Source organism: Xenopus tropicalis, chromosome 6 (genome assembly GCF_000004195.4).
Source record: "Xenopus tropicalis strain Nigerian chromosome 6, UCB_Xtro_10.0, whole genome shotgun sequence".
In the NCBI taxonomy this organism is placed as follows: Eukaryota; Metazoa; Chordata; class Amphibia; order Anura; family Pipidae; genus Xenopus; species Xenopus tropicalis.
The window spans coordinates 55021721-55041558 of record NC_030682.2 but is presented as its reverse complement, the minus strand read 5'-3'; the positions used below and the strand labels follow the sequence as shown (position 1 = coordinate 55041558).

The 19838-nt window shown below is 38.9% G+C and overlaps 1 protein-coding gene across 1 annotated transcript in view; it reads right to left on the bottom strand.

Annotated features, from left to right (window-relative positions):
- Window positions 1–753: 753 nt before the first annotated feature.
- The window catches only part of cdcp1 (CUB domain containing protein 1), a 29771-nt gene continuing 10686 nt past the window's right edge, over window positions 754–19838 (bottom strand). The window contains exons 3-9 of the mRNA XM_002938305.4: window positions 16515–16871; window positions 13080–13448; window positions 11681–11884; window positions 8406–8792; window positions 7205–7573; window positions 4677–4764; window positions 754–3044 (exon numbers count right to left, since the gene is read on the bottom strand). Of these exons, the coding sequence (XP_002938351.2) occupies window positions 2633–3044; window positions 4677–4764; window positions 7205–7573; window positions 8406–8792; window positions 11681–11884; window positions 13080–13448; window positions 16515–16871 (2186 nt within the window). The 3' untranslated portion in view covers window positions 754–2632. The remainder of the gene's footprint in view (window positions 3045–4676; window positions 4765–7204; window positions 7574–8405; window positions 8793–11680; window positions 11885–13079; window positions 13449–16514; window positions 16872–19838) is intronic.

The following is a 19838-nucleotide window of genomic DNA, read 5'->3' as shown; positions in this document are numbered from 1 at the left end:
GGTCCCCATAAAAATGTTGCTGTATCAGCCATGGGTACAAGTTTATCTAGGTCAGCAAACAAATGTTCACCCCTAATTTCACTCTGTGTGATCTGCCTTGAGTGCCTAGTGGTTCAGACTGAGATCAAGTTATTTGCCACTTTATGAAATAGAGTCAGATAAAACAGGGGACACTATTACTTTTTTCTCAAAGTGCTGTGTTGCACAACTCAGACTGAACTTTGATATAAAATCACAGGTAAGATTTCTGTTATGATGACTTCCATGTAGATCATGTTTGTGCATGAGTTGTCTTACAGGTCTTGTCTTGGTTTTAATCATAATCTTAACTTTCATTTCTGAATGACATTTCTGATTAGGGGGATCAGGAAACATTTAGATATCTTTATATGAATTACTTACAATTAGGTAGGCCAGCAGGAGTCCTGTGTATAGATGAGGGTGCGGCTGTGGCAAAAAGAGAGATATGAGGCAAGGTAATGGTGGGGACCCTTGACAGACACCAGACAGACAGTAAGAAAGATGCAGGCTGTGGGAAGGCAAGAAGCTAAATGTGACAGGGGTGGGTCACCAGCAGCAAGCAGGTAACACTAAAACAGAGGAGGGGGGCTACTAAGCGAGACAGGGCAAACCGTGTTTTTTTTTGTTTTGTTTTTAAATGCCACATTCTGACATCAAGATGTGCTGTTTAATTAGGATATCATTTACAGATAGTTTGTGACTGTCACTCCGAAAATAACCACTTAAAACATGTACAAAACAGCAGTCAAAATTTTTATTTAGCAACACCATATAAATTCCAGATCTATATTTCAGACAGCACACTTTATGCAATACCTTATGCAAACAGAAAAAAAGCTCTATTTATTTATAACATGCCCTAAGATATCCACAGAAATTTCTTCTGTTACTGCACAAACCCTGCAGATCCTGGGTTGGACTTCTACATTTGGGTATATGGAGCATGCTCCACAACTAGTCATGGGCCAAATAATTTACATATAAAAAAAAGCTTTTAAAGGAACAGTAACACCAAAAAATGAAAGAGCTTTAAAGTAATAAAAATATAATGCACTGTTGCCCTGCACTGGTAAAACTGGTGTGTTTGCTACAGTAACACTACTATAATTTATATAATAAGCTGCTGTGTAGCCATGGGGGCAGCCATTCAAGCTGGAAAATAGGAGAAAAGGCACAGGTTACATAGCAGATAACAGATAAGTCCTGTAGAATACAATAGTGTTTTATCTGTTATTTGCTATGTGCCTGTGCCTTTTCTCCTTTGAATGGCTGGCTACATAGCAGCTTATTTATATAAATTATAGTAGACTTTCTGAAGTAAACACATAACTTTTACCAGTGCAGGGCAGCAGCACATTATATTTTAGTTACTTTTATACACTTTCATTTTTTAGTGTTACTGTTCCTTTAATTAAATCTAAATACAGATTGATTCTCAAACACAGTTTGCATTAATGACAACAACTTTACAAAATGTACATACAAGTTCATGTGCAACTTGTCATGTGTAAATTTGCCACAGTACAAGCCATTAAAAGAATACATATTAGCTCATTTCACAGGACATGTATACTTACAGTACCTCTAGTTGGGAGTGTCAACTTTTCAGATATACCTGGATCACGTATATTTGAATGCAGATAAAATAAGCAAAAATTAGAATACCCTAAAGACTGGCCTTTGAAATGGCAAATTTGGCAAACACATCAATTAATGAAATACCTAATTTTATACACTGGAGTTAAGATGCTGCAATGATGTGCTCCAATTTAGCCATACACATGGTGGGGCAATACAGCTAAAGAGAGAATCTTTGGGCAGGTGACTGCATCATCAGGGGACAAATCTCAGCATAATTATTGAAATAATTGGTAACAATTCCCCTCATAATCAGTGGGTATAAGTATAGCACAGATTCCATTAATATGCAGAACCGAGTATAATCTGCTGATGAGCATGCCATACTGCCTGTGTGCCATACTTATGGTCAACTTCCTCTAATTATAAAGGGGAACTTATCGGTTAAAATTCTCAAGGCATTGCCTAAGAAAAATTGAGCAGATAAAACGTAAACAAGCCCATGTGTGACAGGAGTCTTAGCGAAACCACTGAAGTACAATAAATAAAGAAAAAGGCAAACAACTAAAAACGCAGAACTTTTACACTTACTTCAATGGTTTCCTTCAGGGATTAAATTATTTTATATTACTCATGTATAAGAGATCCAAAAAATCTCTCCTTATCTACCTCAATAATGTCCTGCTAGGTGTCAACATCTACTCCAGGATGCACAATTAAAAACATTAACAAGCTGTTTTCTGCCATTTCATGGGATAAAGCGTAATTTTCCTGTAGAATTGTATGCATTTTACTATCCAAATGAAAAAGTTAAAATTAAAATCCTAACCTGCATAGTCATACTTGTTGCAGTATACTAGAATGTCTATTAAATTAACACCAGCCAATGGCAAGTAAAGTGTTGTTATTGGCTTACAGAAACACTGACATTGATGAGAAGTTATCCTGTTTAAAAATGGAACCACCCTAAAAGCAGATACTGCTCGTTTTAGTTCCCTGTAGCAATAAGATCCATAACTAACCAATATCTCTATCATGCAGATACCACAGGTCCATTTCCCTGTTCGGCCATCATACTTGTGTCTTCATGTTCTACAGGTTCATTAAACTCTGATTTAGTAAAAGAGTAAAATTCATTAAGTCTTATGGAAGAGGCAAATGAATCCTCATTAACTTTATCTTTGCTGATACGATTAAGCGGTGGAACAGGTGGAGCTTCACCCATAGGGCCTTGAAATGGCTGGTACACATCCACATTTGCCTCTGGACTGGCCAAACCAGAAGTGTCTTTCATCAAATGACCATAAACCATTGTATCATCAATGACCGCATAGACATGGGACTCTTTTTGTTTTCTCCCTTTTCTCTGCATCCGCTGGCGCTTTGAAAGTTCTATCTTCACGTTAGCATTGTATATACCGACTGGGGATTTTTTCTCCTTTTTCCTATATAGGTTACAAATAAAATGAATTATGGTCATGGCAAGAACAGAGCAAACACACACGGATCAGCTCACTGACAGTAATACATGCTTCATTTTAATATGGTCTTCTTCAGTGCAGAAGACACTCTTCAGTTCATTGTGCAACTGCATCAGATTCAACTGCAGCTGTAATGGGCTGTGTAGTACAGATTCACAAATATCAGACATATTTCAGACTTCTTTGTGTGTGATTTACATTAACAGTTTTTTTTTTTATTTTTCAACATTGAATCAAACTGTATCCTTTCATGTGATTTTCGGACCCAACATTGCAGCATGAGGGGTGAGCGAGGCTTTGGGGACCAGGGCCTGTAATATTTAAGACTAGCTATTGAAAACATGCTTATAAAAATATATCCTCTGGTATAGAAGTTTTCAAACTAATTGGACTGGCCTCCTAAAGGGGGAGGATGATATTGCCAGTGCTGATTTGCTGTTCTAAAAGGTCCTTAGTGTATAATAGGGTTACTGTTAGAACAAAGTCATGGGGTTCATTTATCAACACTGGGCTAATTTGCCCGTGGGCAGTAACCCATAGCAACCAATCACTGATTGGCTTTTTTTAACCTGTTGTAGGTAGAACAATGAATACTTCTATTTGATTGGTTGTCATGGGTTACTGCCCATTTGCAAATTTGCCCAATGTTGATAGGTGACTGTGGGAAACACCCAATGGTTGAAAACCTCTGTCCCATAATGATTACTCTAAAGCTAATTAGAAATATCATAGACCCAGACAGTAAATTACAGTACCCAAATGTTTTTTGCTTTTCATCCCAAAAAATAATGTTTCATTAGAAAAATGCTTTGCTAATTCAATGAATATAGAATATTTTGCAAACAAACAATTTATCAAGACTGTTAAGACCATTTTACCTTTTGTAAATAAAGCACTCCAATTACTTTGTGACTTTGGATGGAAGAAGCAACGTCCCCAAGCCCAGCATGGTGACAGTTATAGGCTTTTCACAATTAACTTACTGTATCATGTCTCTGCCGGAACATGAACAGAACAGTGGCAGCAGGTTTTTCCTTAACAGATTACCTCCTACATAGGGAATAAACCCGTCAAGCTATATGATTATTTTCTTAAGGGCTTTTCAACCTCTTTGACCTTCAGTGCAGCTCATGAAAAATAAAACATGTCCTAGGATCTTATAGATGCTAATATTAAACTCAGAAACCAATTGCTTCTCAGCTAAAATCCGTTTTATTAGATATACCTTATACCTTTTTTTCTACAATGCTTCCTAATTTTTAACAGATCAATAACATTTCACAGACATAGGTGTACCATGTTTTTCTCAGCAAGAAAGGTCACAATATTTTTTTCTAGGTCCAAATTGCAGTAGAACTTCATGGGTATAGGATCTCTTATACAGAATGCTTGGGACCTAGGGTTTTCAGATAACAAATGTTTCTGTAATTTCAATTACCAGAAATCTGCTAAGAAACATTTAAACATGAAATAAACCCAGTAGGATTGCCACCAATATGGATTCATGTGGCTTAGTTGGGATCAAGTAAAAGATACTGTTTTATATTCTTACAAATGATATTTTGTGCTTTGAAATTGTTACAGCAGTTCACCTACTTTTTTCTGGCACAGCAAACAGCTACTCCAATAATAAAAATAACTGCTGCAATAGCACCACCAGCTGCAATTAATATTGTTGCCAGACCTACAATAAAAAGAAGAAGGCAAATTACTCAATGTAATCTTAAGAAGTTGAAAAATATTTGAAGAAAAAAAAAACATTTGATATGATGCATTATGAAAACGCATTGTGAAAACCCTTAAAGTTGGCACTTTGGGTTTTTAAAGTAGATCTGCCCAATTAACCGGTGGCTGAACAAGCAGATCATTGCTTATGTTTTAAGAGTCTCTTTATTCTTAGATTTATAACTGTACTAGTGCTTAGTAAAATTACATATCTATCAGTCCCCTAAGCTGAAACAACTCACAGCAACACAGAGCAGATGTTGTAAATCAGCAAGAAAAGAAGATCGGAAACCACAGGAGGCTTCTTTAGAGGCACAAATCTTCCCTGCTAAAAGTTCTTTGGTTGCCTTGAGCTAAAAAGAAACCCAACACAGGTTTAGCATTTCTAACCAACTTCTGTGCAAAGCTTTATTTCTCCTTTAATGTTTGCTATGCAGTAGACCAGTGCTTTCCAACTGGCAGCCTGCGGGCCACCTGTCTGGCTGCTTTGATGGTTTACCTTTGTATAAGATTTAAATGGTATAAGTATAAGAACCCTGGTTCACACCTCAGATTCAGGCTGTAATTCCCCTGTATTGTTTAAAAATGTAATCCCCTGTTCTGTTCACACCTTTTAATCCCTGCATTGGTCACACTTTAGGCTCAGACTGTAATCACCCATACTGTTCACTTATTCACACCTCAGACAGAATTGTGTCACTCTATGTACTGTGTATTGCACACACAGCCAGAATAGGGCAGACAGAGCATGAAACACACAGGCAGCATAGGGCAGGAAGAGTATGTGCCATACTCTGCCTGCCCTATGCTGCCTGTGTGTGCCATACTCTGCCTGCCCTATGCTGCCTGTGTGTGCCATACTTTGCCTGTCCTATGCTGCCTGTGTTTGCCATACTCTGCCTGTCCTATGCTGCCTGTGTGTGCCATGCTCTGCCTGTCCTATGCGGCCTGTGTGTACCATGCTCTGCCTGCCCTTGGCTGCCCGTGTGTGCCATACTCTGCCTGCCCTAAGCTGCCTGTGTGTGCCATGCTCTCTCTGCCCTTAGCTGCCTGTGGGAGGTGAACCTGGCAGAGGTTTGTTCTGGGAGTTTGTTAGTAGTTGGAAATAGCCATTAAATTGTCCCTAAGGTGTGTAATTATGTGCTGTACTATCCACAGGGGAGGAGGAGGCATATGGATTTAAGGGTGTATCTTAATATGACATAATATAATTCTTTCACATATGAATGATGGTTGATATCCCTGCAGTGAGCACCAACCATTTGGGTTTTTGCTGCGCTACCACCATTAATGTGGGCATGGTCTTGTGATAACATGGGTGTGGTTGAAGTAGGTGCAGTTTAAAAAATGGGACTGGTCAAAACTGGCTTCCATTAGCGGCCCTCCACTATATATGCTAGAGAAATTCCGGCCCTCGGCACCACAGAAGTTGGAAAGCACTGCAGTAGACCATTGGATCCCCAACCCTTATTACCTGTGAGCCAAATTAAAATGTAAAGAGTAGGAGAGCAACACAAGCATTGCCAAATAAGGGCTGTGATTGGTTACTTTGTAGCCCCTATGTGGACTGGCAACCTACAGGAGGTTCTGTTTGGCAGTACATCTGGTTTTTATGCCTCTAAGCCAGGAATTCAAAAATAAGCATCTGCTTTGAGGACACTGGGAGCAACATCCAAGGAGTTGGTGAGCAACATGTTGCCCCTGAGCCACTGGTTGGGGATCACTGCAGTAAACTATTTAAAAAGAAATAATTTGCAGATGGTCTTCATTTTTCATGGTTTCTGAAGTATTTCATTTTGTTTTTGTTTTGCAGCTCTATATTGAACCTTTAGCAGCTATCTTGTTACTTTGGTAAAGTTACCCTAGCAACCAGGCAGGCAGTGGTTTAAATGCATGACTGAAAAGATGAATAGGGGAGGGCCTGAATAGAAAGATAAGTAATAAAAAGTAACAATAACAATACAATTGTAGCTTTATGAAACAACTGTTTTTGGCTGCCAGAGTCACTGACCCCCAACCACCAGAGTGCATTTTACATTTTAAGCTGGAAAGAGGCAAAAGAGGAAGAGTAATAATTAAAAAATATATAGAAATTGAAGAGCAATTGAAAAATTGCTAAGAATAGGACGTTCTATAACAACCTTTTGTTTTACCTGTAAGTAATATTTAAATATTAAAAAAAAGTTGAGGAGCAACGTAAGCATGAAAAAAGTTCCCAGTAAGGAATGTGATTAGTTTTTTAATAGCCCAATGTGAATTAACAAATAACAGGAAGCTTTCATGTGCCTCTAGTTAAGCAGGAAAAACCTCTGCAGCTAGCTCATTAAAATGTAAAACAATAATAAAACGCTCACACCCAGAAGAAGAGATACCAGATCCTACCTCAAACAGTGGCTCACCTGATTTAGTTTGAGTGAACATAACAGAAAATTGGATTTGAAGCTTCTGTGATCGGGACTTCGGCTTGCAGTTAGTGATGTTAAACCAGAAAGGGTAGAAAAGATTAATAGAGCTGGGAAAGGTATCATAATCTTTTAGAACAATATCTGGCCCAGAAGATTTCTGTTCCTTTATATTAATAAAGGCACGTCCAGTTTCGCACATAATGTCCATTCTATCTTTTGCAAATGCTAACTTCCCAAACTGCTTGGCAGGCATTCCTATGTTCCATGAAACAGACACAGTATCTGGCAGTCCGTCGTCCCAATTAGGGGTCTGTAAAGTCACTGTAGAGTCAGGAGCTGGAACGACCGTAATTATACATTCCTCTGCAACAGGGGAAAAAAATATTTTCTAACAAACCTGAAATTGTATAAAGGGTCATAAATTCAACTTTGAGTGTTAAATAGAAAACACCGTTCAAATTACCTACATAGAATGGTACCCAAAATTAAATCCAGCTCTGGCACTAACACATAATGAAGGACAATGTTTAAACAGCAATAGTCACTAAGATCTACACATTCTTCATCCCACAGATTCACAAGAGAACGAGGGGACATATTAGCTACCAGCCCACTGCACAGGTCTGCCTTTAGGAGTCAGGCATGGAGGAGAAGGGCCTTTTCTTGTAAGTCTGGTTCATGAGATAGGGAGGGAGCTGGGGACTGTGAATGGGCCTTATGCTTGTAAAGTTATACTAAAGAATGGATTTATCAAAATATGAGTTTAGAGTTTAATACATAAAAACTCACTCTATTCATTCCTATGAGATATAAAGAAGTGTATTTATCAATTACACATTTTGATAATTCTGCCCATAAGCCATTGGTCTGGATATACGATTAAGAGTAGATCACCATAATCCCCCTGAACACAGGAGACAGAAATAAGGTGCAGTACTGATTGTATACAAATGTTTGGATCATTAAAGCTAACTCCCCCAATGTGTGTCCCTGTAGCAAGACCAGAAAACAGGCAACACAAGGAGAACAATTATAATATCAACTAGGTATATGCAACCAGGATCCAGACAGAGGAGTAAGAGTCAGACAGTTTGTGACATCTGAAACTTCTTGCAGAATTGAGAGACTCATGCTTTCAAAATCCTATTTTTGTTTGTTTGTTTGTAAATCTCTGTATATTGTAAATTTGAAATACCTTCAATCCGAGAGACGAAAGAAACACGCAGGTCCTGTTTCAGGAGATGGCTGATATTTGCCTTACTTTGTAAACTCAGGGTGATGGTAACATTATCTCTTAACTGCACTTTTTCGATTGGTCCAACAGGGCAGAATGTTCCAATCTGAAAATTGCTCTTGTTGTCAGAGCTGACAATGTTATACAGGAAGCCTAAATCAGTGGAGTTGCATGGTTTGCCTGAGACAGCCTGCTGTAGTTTCATGGAGCTGGATGCTATTTCAGTACTGATATGTTTAGGAGCCACTAAATTCCAGGTGATTTCCACTTGAGTAGGAAGCTGTAGCAAAGATGCGTGTATAGAAAGGGGCTCATTGTTTATGTTGCAGGTTTTAAGATCCCAACAAGCTAAGGAAAAAAGAAAATTAGAAAAACAAAAAACATCATATTCGTTCTAGGACCAGAAAGCTTGATGTTGCTCATCTTTTTTTAAGCAACAAATATCTGACTTTTAATTAAATTTAAATTTAATTAAAACAAGACTTACAGACTGATCAGCTCCATGCAGTAGAGTTTATTGTAGGCAAGTAAAGAATCATTGATAGCTTCACTGTTGCCAAGGTAAGAATATGCAATGCGTCCCTACTGGACAGTCTATTTCTACAAGTTTAAGGCAAGGATAAGCTCACCACACACCAAACTCCAGCTCTGGCCAGCAGCTAGACATGTACAATATTCATGAGTTGGTTTCTTAGTGGAGACTTTCTAACCTTGTTGCAATTTGACAACAGCCATACAAGACACCACCTAGTATTTTTAAATACTTTTCTGGGTTAGCTTGCATTTGACGTAGCAATAACAAGAGGCTTTGACAAGATTATTAAACTTAACAGTTTCCAAAATTATAAAGCCAGATTCACAAGAGGTTACTGCTTTTGTGAGCAGGGCTGTGGAGTCGGTAGATAAATTCTCCGACTCCTCAGTTTCTGATACTTCCGACTCCGACTCCTCTGTTTTTAATATGCTAATGTATTTTATACATCCAGGAAGGGGCACTTAAAACACAACTGAACTGATAATAAACTGATAGACAATTTTATCTATACTCCTAATGATTTCCCTAGAATCCCATAGTCATGTTTAAAGTTTAAGCTAACATTACAGCTGAATTACAGCAGTTTTTCAAATGTTTTAAAGCTTCAGTCTTAAACTATTGACTATTTCTAGTCCTGTAATTTTTTTTTACTTAATTAGTTATCAGTGAGAGTTAGGCTAGGTTCACAGTGGGCATTGGGTTCCCTGTAACAGAGGAACATGACGCAGTGCAGCTGCCGCACCGTAACTGTGCGGTACGTCCCATTTAGTGAAGCATACAGTCAATGAAAAGCATGCTTCATGGTCACTCGTGTTCATTTATGCACTGCGTGCATTGGGCTTTACTCTCATAGCCGAGAAGTAATTAATTATGACTGTTTGTGAATTGGGACATTTAAACTTGCTTTATTTTTTTTTTTATTCCCATTTAAATTTAGTAGGAGTCGGAGTCGGTTCATTTTTTGCCGACTCTGACTCCAGGTACCCAAAATTGTCTCAGACTCCGACTCCGAGACTCCGACTCCACAGCCCTGTTTGTGAGGTTACGTGGCCCTTACCAACACACACTACTTCAGAGTACAAAGATATGTGTTTTATGTCTAGGATAAAAAAAATGTATGTTCTGGTTATATCTAGTATAAATAAATCTAAAGCAACTGGACTTGTTAGGTAATCATTGAAGACGTTTCACTACTCATCCGAGCAGCTTCTTTAGTTCAACTGACTGGTATGGGAAGTTCTCAGCATAAAATACTCTTCCACTAATCCAGTGCTGTCCAACTGGCGGCTCGCGGGCCGCCCCCACCTGTCTGGCTGCTTTGATGGCTTACTCTTATGTAAGATTTAAATGGTATCAGTACTGTGATTAACTGCCCCCCCTGCATGGTTCTCACCTCAGATTCAGGCTGTAATCCCTCTGTATTGTTTAAAAATGTAATCCCCTGTGTTGTTCACACCTTTTAATCCCTGCATTGTTCACCCCCTGCAGTGTTCACACCTCAGGCTCAGACTGTAATCACCCACATTGTTCCCTGTTCACACCTCAGACTGTAGGAGCAGTAGAAACCCACAAATAATCCCTGCACACTACAAAAAGAACATATACTGAGGTGGTACTGCAATTAAAAAGTTTTTTAATATATAGTTATTGTTCAGACTGTAGGAGCAGTGCCAGCATTGTGTCACTGTATGCTGCCTGTGTGTGCCATACATAGGGCAAGCAGTGTATGGCACACACAGGCAGGGTAGGGCAGGCAGAGTATGGCACACACAGGCAGCATAGGGCAAGCAGAGTATGGCACACACAGGCAGGGTAGGGCAGGCAGAGTATGGCACATACAGGCAGGGTAGGGAAGGCAGAGTATGGCAGGTTTTTTCTGTACTACAACCATTAATACGGGTGTGGTTTCAAGTGGGTGCAGTTTCAAAAAGGGGAGTGGTCAAAACTGGCTTCCATTATCGGCCCTCCACCATGTAGGTCGGAAAAATTCCGGCCCTCGGTACCACAGAAGTTGGACAGCACTGCACTAATCCAATCACAATGGCACTTTGTAACTCTTCTGAGAAGTGACATCTGAAACTCACAGAGGTGTGAACGCTGTGGAGTTACTTTGAAAGGATTACCAAAGTATCATGCAACTCTTCAAAACAGGTGTTACTTGTTAGAGTTGCATGAATGGATGTGTGAAGAGTTCTGAAACTGCCGGGGTACAGATGTTAGAACAGCATTGTATGTAGCAGACAGATGGTGTCAACAAAGTTACAAAGTGCCATTGTGATTGGATTAGTGGAAAAGTATATATACTGAGGACTTCCCATACCAGTTGAACTGAAGAAGCTGCTCGGATGAGTAGTGAAACGTCTTCAATGATTACCTAACAAGTCCAGTTGCTTTAGATTTATTTATTCTAGATATACCATGACCTGGATGAATGAAAATCTTCATAGACATATGTTCTGGTTGTCCCAGTTACACATAAATATATTTAGACTCTATAAAGCCACTGATTTATATAAACAGCTATATTAATGGCAAGACCTGGTAGTAGATTATGGATAGCATACCCCAAGCTAAACTATTTACTTAGAAATGTTGCAATGCTTTAGAGCTACATGAATACAGAACGTCTCCAAAAGGATGATTTCTGTTACTCTAGGTAAAGGTTTTAAAACGAGTCATCATACATTTCAATTTGACATACCTATAGTTTTCACAACTGTTGTCATCAAAACACTCAGATCATAACAGAGGAAAGAAATTCTGTGGAACGCTCCTCCTGTCATTGTGAACTCCTCATTGCAGTCCATTTGCGCCTTGCAGATTTTACAGGTGGTCCCCAAAAGCCTCTGCTTTATGTTCACTGTTATATCCTTTTCCTTTGTTAAATCAATGTTGTAAATTCTAGCTAAAAATAAAAATGAGTTGGAGAAGCTGAAAGTATGAATGGACTTTCAGTGAGTAAAATCTTACATTCAACAGACAGCACTGCAAAAAAGGAGACCCTTATTAAACATGGCTCATGACCGCCCTACATGCAAAAAGGGAACTACACCCATAAAAAAAACTACACACAAAGTTCCTATACTTAGTTCGAATCCCGAATGGGAAAAATTTGGATTGGAAACGAAAATTTCTGAAGATCGCAAATATCACAAAAATGCTTACGAAAAAATCGTATTAGTCACGATAATATCGTATTGGCAATCCGTAAGTCACAAAATTTTTGTACCGTACAACTGTAAACAGCGGTAAAGCGTCCGAAAAGTCGCACTTCCATTGTATTTGTATATTCTATTTAGTCTTGGAGTGCTCCCGCAACCCCCTCTTGTGTATGTCAGTTCACTGGAGATGTGCACTGGGTACTTGGACTGCATGCTCGTTTGACACCCACTGCACACTATGTGGAATGCACTGGATGTGTGCACTGCATATTCTGGTGGGTTCTCACTGCATGCCATACTACACCCCACTGCACACCAAAAGGCTCGAGCAATGATAATCTGCCTTTAAATGTTCTATACTAGGCCAATTTGCCTGTTGCTCCTACTCCTGTGCATGATGCACAAGACACAGCACACCCAGGTGTAAGGGAAACCTGTACCTTGCATCTATTTACTTACAGCGGCTGATCAGTATGTTATATGCTACCAAAACCCAAGCTTTTCAATTACAGTAGATAATCTTTTTGGCTCACATCCATCCCTAGCAGCACAGCCATATTTTATGAAAATACGCATTCATGCACATTGCCAAATGTATGAGGCATTTACCATATCCTGTTTTACAGGCTTCACAGGTGGAACACTAGTTGGTTTTTTTGTTTTTTTTTAACCAGGCAAATTTTATATGATGACAATTTTTCTTCTGTGACCCTTGAAATAATAAGATTTCATACAATTTTATCAATATATTTAGGCTCAATTTTAGTCCACGGTGATCCCAATATGTGGTGACTAATAAGGGCCTATGAGATGTTTTTGTGTACCCCACAAGAAATTTAGCAAAAATGCTTTAGTAAATAAGGAGAAAAGAGCCATTCTAAAAAGGCATATTATATTATATATATATATATATATCATGTAAAAGCCAGACATACTTACTTCCTTGGGTTGGGGTTTGCTGAACGGTGACCTTGAAAAGTAAGGTTAGGCCTTGTTGGTTTTGACTGTCCAAGTCGCAGTTCTGCAAGGATAAGTTGAAGTTCCCCACTATATTGGCAGGCTGCTTACCATCTAGCGGTAAAACTTCGGGGTTATATTTGTAATTCGGTAAATAATATTCCACCCGCTCATCTTTCCTGTCACAGCTGGGAGATGTATAATTCAAAAATTCCACAGTGGCACTATGATGAAATGGTACGACAAATTGCCAAGTCATGAGGTCATCATTTGGGAATCCCACCGGGTAATGCGCAGACATGAGAATGGCAAATGACTCGCTAAGGAAAGTAGACTCAATAATGCATAATCCTAGGGAAAAGACAACATGCCATTACAATTATGCTGGCACATGAAGTACCTTAAATAGTAGGTCAAAGCAGCAGAAGCCTAATGCATTTTAGCTTCTGTGAAGTTATAATACTTATTCTTTCACAGGGAAAAGCTATTTACACTACTTTTTAAGATTCCAATTAAGGCTTATGTTTAGGCTCTCAACAGAGCACACTTAGCATGTCAGTGCCATTGACACTCAAAAGATGTCACAACATGGTCCAAGACGAGACTCCTGTGGACAAGGCCTGGATCATACGCATTATAGGGCTGTTGAACCTTAGGCTTTTGCAATAAGTTCTAAAATGCAGCATTTCTACCCATATACATTTTTAGGTTTTGGCTCTCTGCTATATACTCCATATACAATAAAGCTGCATTCTGTTAAAAAAAAAAAAAAAAAAACTGCATTAATCCAAACTGAATTAATTGGAGCCTGGAAAGAACAGTAAGTTACACAATTCTTTCTAACACTCCCAAATAATTTGTTTCAGGAAAATGGTAATTTGGGATACTCCTTACACATGAAAAGGAAGGAACTTAGTATTGGAATATCATTAATACTCTAACCGTGCTATGGAAAGATATGGCAACACAACATGAACTTAAAGGGGGTCTTAAACCTAAAAATGATTATGGCAAGAAATGCTGTATACCAGCTTGCACTACCAACTAACATTACTAAAAAAAAGTCCATTATAAAACATTCCTTAATCACAAAATGCATGAATCAAATAATAATTTCTTAAATAATATTTAAGAAAGGAAGGATGTCATACTATATTGGTGACATTTCACTTTATCACCTTTAGGCTGCTGGAAAAACAGAGATTTGTCCCTCTACAACCTTGTGTGTTCACTAAAAGGCCTGGAATCCACTTTTTTCTATGCACAGTGAAAGATATAGTCCATACTTATCAGTGACTGAATACAGGGGACAGTAAAGGTCCCCATACACGGGCAGATACACGGGCGACATCGCCAAGCGAGCGGATCTTCTTCCGATATCCCCACCTATGGGTGGGCGATATTGGGAGAACCCAGGATAATTTGAATCGAATTATAGCGACGGGCATAGGAAAAGTCGGTCCGGGGACCGCATCAACCAGCCGATGCGGTCCCCGATCCAACTAGATTTTCTAACCTGCCGATCGAGATCTGGCCGATTTCAGGCCAGATATTGGTCGGGCAGGCCCGTTGGAAGTGCCCATACAAGGGTGCGATTAGCTGTCGAATCGGTCTAAGGGACTACAGTGGGATTACAGTGTGTGACATAATCCTAACAGGGACAAGCACCAAATAAACATGTTTGCATAATGAAAAAAAACAACAACAACTCTATAATGTATATTAAAAATGAATTTGTAATTGAAAGCAGTTTTTGTGCCTTTTGCTACTTCCTTCTCAGTTTGCCTGACTACAGAAACAATGGGCCAGCTTCAATTCAGTGAGAAAAAACTGCAAAACATGGTTCCTAAAATTAAGTGGAAAAGTTGCTTAGAATTACATTGTGTTTTATTATACAAATACATTGAGTTTTGGGTGGAGGTCCACCCAGCATAGCAGTTTATGCTGCAGACTAATTATCAGAGTTAAAGGAGAATTCTCATGTGCAGGAAACATTAAATCACTTTTCAAATCACTCTCTTTTCAGCATTTCATTATTATATTCAGATGCCCTTTTCTACTTCCCATTCATTTATAAATGAGGAGCACTTCAATATTATAAGTGAAACTGAAGGCTGTGATGAGCTAGCCTGTGAATATGGGGGGCTTAGGCAAGAATGAAACTGAAAGCCAGGGTAATAGCATCTTTACAGATGCTAAAAGAAAATAAAACAAGACTAAAAACTTTCTTCGGTCAACATTTCAATAATGATGCGGAGTATGGAAAATTATTAGAAGTGGTTCATATGTTAAAGGGATTCTATCATGATTTTTATTGTGTACTTTTTATTTCTGAATTACTCTTTTTACATAGCAAATAATTCACTGTAGCATATAAAGTTTTATTCTTAAACCAACAAATGTATTTTAAGTTGCAATATTGATGTGTAGGCAGCCATCTCACTGCATTGTGCCCGAGTCTGTGCTTTTAAAAAGAGCCAGCGCTATACATTAGAACTGTTTTCAGGTAACCTATTGTTTCTCCTACTTCCATGTACCTGGAGGAGTCCCAAACCAGACTTGGATTTCTTACTATTGAGTGCTATTGTGATATCTACTGGGAGCTGCTATCGTGCTACCTTCCCATTGTTCTGCTGATCAGCTGCTGGGGGGATGGGAGGGAGCAATATAACTCCAACTTCCTGCGCAGGCATAAAGAGTAAAGGTGGCCATACACGAGGCGATTTCGCTCGTTGTGTGATGAACGATTATATTGACAAACGATCGTATGGCGATCGAGTTCCCATACGATATGCCATCCACGGGCAACGATAATTCGGGAAAGATTTCGTCGCATCATTATCGTAAAATACGTACGATCGTACATCTACGTACGATCGAATGTCGTTGACTTCCGCTGCTGGCAATCGTGACATGCGCAGAGAACAATCGTTGAAAGACAAATGTCTGACACTCACACCAACTGGCAGATTTTATCGTTAAACGACCAAAATTTTTAAACCTGGCCGATCGATTTTGGGGACGATAATGTCGGCTCGTTTAGTGGGCCGACGATCGTTCGTACACCACCAACTATACGATAACTTAACGATAGCATCGGATCGTTCGGGAATCGGTCGTTTGTAAGTAAAAAATCGGTCCGTGTATGGCCACCTTTAACTGAAGTTTATCAGAGCACAGGTAGCATGACTGAGGGCACCTCGGAAACTAAGAATGTGTCTTGGCCTATGTTGAATTTCAAAATTACATATAAATAAATTAGCTCTTTTAAAAAACAGATTTCCTGCAGAATTCTATTAACTGGTGCATTAAAACTGTTTTCCTATGACATTTTTTCTTTGAGGATAGCTTTTGACAATGCCTAAGAAAAATTAAACAACCAAAAGAGGTTTGTATATGTAATATAGTAAAACTTACTTCTAATGGAAGATCGATTTGCTATGCTGAATCCAGACTCAGTCCATGTTTCATTCCAGGGTAATTCTAGAGCAACAACACCTCCACCTTGGACCTTGATGCGAGACACTGTTCCACTTCGACAGAAAGTTCCAATGTTAATGGAAGATCTGCCCACTGAAGTGCTGACTCTGTAAGTTATTAAATCCGGACATTTATATGACGGGTCAATCTGACTCAGCCATGGAGTGGAAAAATTTAGCTCAATGCCCATATTTCGAGCAGCTTCTACATGCCAGAAGAAGGTTCGGTTTAATCCACTCAAGCCAGAAGGTTCAAGCTGCACTTTTCCAAAGGGACACAAACCAGTGTTGCAATCTAAACAAAAAATACACAAGACACACAAAAAGAACAACAAATTACATCAATCAAAGCTTCTTAGGACTAAAACCCTATCTGATGTCCCACGGTAGCATTGCTAGTACACACTTTTTTGTTACATTTTAAAAGCTATAGTAAAACTTAGGCCACAGGCACACAAGGAGATTAATCACCTGTTATATATCCGTGAGGCAACTTCAGAAAAACAAAGTGGCGTGTATGTTTTCCCCTGGCAATTTACTTTATTGCCGGTGGGAAAGCATTTAGAAGAGATTAGTAGCCCGCGGTAGAGGAGATCTATTGCAGGCAACTAATCTCATGTGCCTGTAGCCTTAGATACAATAAGAAAATCAAAAATGAATTAAAATCAAAATACTTAAAATATTTTAACAGTGAAAGTTAAACACACTTTGGATGAATATTGTTGTCAATTTCTGAGCAATGTTGTTCATCAGTTTAGGGATGTGTTTTGCAACAACATGCGCTTTTTTACATTGAAAATGCATTTTCACATTGGAACCCACAGACTTTTTTCCACAGAACATGTTTAGCTTTGCTTATGCGCATGTTGGGTACCAATTTGTGTCTCTGATCAAAAAATTAGCTACAAAATTATTTCCCCCAGCATATTTTGGGCTCAATAGCTTTATACAGCATCACTTAAACTCTACATACACAAAAAGATCTTGACTGACAAGGAACATAACAAGTAGATTTTTGCTAATTAGGCCACCTAAGTGTTTGGGCCAAATCAAATGTATCCGATTGTCTGGCCATAAGGACACAGCTATAGTGTATACCAGGGATCCCCAACCTTTTTAACCTGTGAGCAACATTTAAATATAAAAAAATATTCGGGTGACCAATAAAGATAATATAATATAATAAAGACCAATAAAGATAAAAGTCATTGGCTATTTTGTAGCTCCTATGTAGACTGGCAGACTACAGGAGGCTCTGTTTGGTAGTACCCATGGTCTTTATGCCTCCAAAACTCCAAGTTAGAAATTCAAGAATAAAGATCTGCTTTGAGGCCACTGGGAGCAACATCAAAGGGGTTTGAGGAGCAACATGTTGCTCATGAGCTCATGAAATTGCATTTGCTGAAAGTTGTTCTAAAATCTATTCACAAATTTCAATTTGAAGCTCAAAATCTCCCAAGTGTTCATTGCCAGAGATAAAACATAAAAAATAAAGTACATATGACGTATATTTAAAACAATGTCTTGTTTGGTATATCAGACATCTCGATCATTTGACTAGAAACTGTTTGACTATAGTAAGCCTTATGCATTTCACGCATATATTAAAAGGAGAAGGAGAGTCACTGGGGGGTGCCAAAATGTTAGGCACCCCCAGTGACTTTAATCGCTTACCTTTTACCCCGGGGCTGGTGCCCCTGTTAGGAGAAAACCGCACTAACCTAGGGTACCTGCAGCGACTGTCTCCTGTTCCTTCTTACGTCTTTGCACGCAGTACAGTGAAAAGCCGAACTTAAATGAAAAAGTCAGGGATTCTGAAGACAAAAGAAAGAAGGAAGAGGAAACACTCGCTTCAGGTACCCAGGGCTGGTGCGGTTTTCTCCTAACAGGGGCACCAGCCTGGGGTAAAAGGTAAGTGCTTAAAGTCACTGGGGGTGCCTAACATTTTGGCACCCCCCAGTGACTCTCCTTCTCCTTTTAATATATGCGTGAAATGCATAAGGCTTACTATAGTCAACATTTTGGCACCCCCCAGTGACTTAGCTCTTCCTTCTCCTTTAAGAATGAGTGTCCACTACATCAAAAGTAGGGATGCACCGAATCCTGGATTTGGTTCGGGATTCGGGCCAAATCCAGACTTTTTTTGATGGATTCGGTTTCGGACGAATCCACGGTCCCGGCCAAATAGAATCTTTATTAGCATATGCTAATTAGCATTTGGAAAGGGTTACATTTTTGGGGGGGTATTTTTTGACACGCGCTGTGCATGCAGCAACTTTTTGTGATATCAGTCACCTCATCAAGCCGCCATACATGCACTCAACATTAAGGTTTTGTATGATATTATCGGCTCATGTATGGACGGCTTAAGTTTGAAAGGGGTAAGGTTTGGTTTACCAAAGTGATCCAGTTTTTAACCATGGGGGGCTTGAGTCTCATCCATGCCACTGCAATGATTTTCCTTGCATAATATAGGAGTGTTCTATTTCTAATTCTGGCATGGGTGGCATTTATTTATTATTATATAATTATTTATTAGTTTAATAAGTCAAATTTTAAAAGTGATTTCCTTTTTCTCTGTAATAATAAAACAATTCCTTGTGCTTGATCACAACTAAGATATAATTAATCCTTATTGAAGGCAAAACAATCCTACTGGGTTTAAATATTAAAACCTAGGAAAACCCCAGGTCTTGAACAGTTTGGATAACAGGTCCCATACCTCTACTAAGCACACAAAGGTTTCCAGATATTAATTACAGCCATTGCAGTGCAAAGCAGCTTAAATTTAATTCATTTTCTGACTGCTGAACCATTATGGCCGAGACAAGTGAAAACTTTTTTTGAATGATTTCAGAAGACGTTGGCAACTAAGTGATAGCTGTAGGGTATTTCCCTACATTAGTTTACACGTGGCACATTACTTCCTAAATGTCTGGCTTTTAAGCTTAATTGCTATAGGTGACCCAGGTTGGCAGTCCCACAGTTAGTGAAACACTGGTGATGTATACTTACACATCACCAGTGATTCACTATTTTTATAGGAAAATAGGAATTAGCACAGATTAAAGCACGTGTTACATGGCACATTATAGGTGGGTCCACATCAACGCTTTTGTAAAAAGAGCAGTCATATGGGACAGGATGGGCATATGCCTGCAGACATAAAAGCTTTCATCATCAAGGGGCAAAGTATAGAGGTGTTCCAGAATTCTAATGAAGTCCCTTGCAACCTCTGATCTTCATATAATGTAAGCACTGT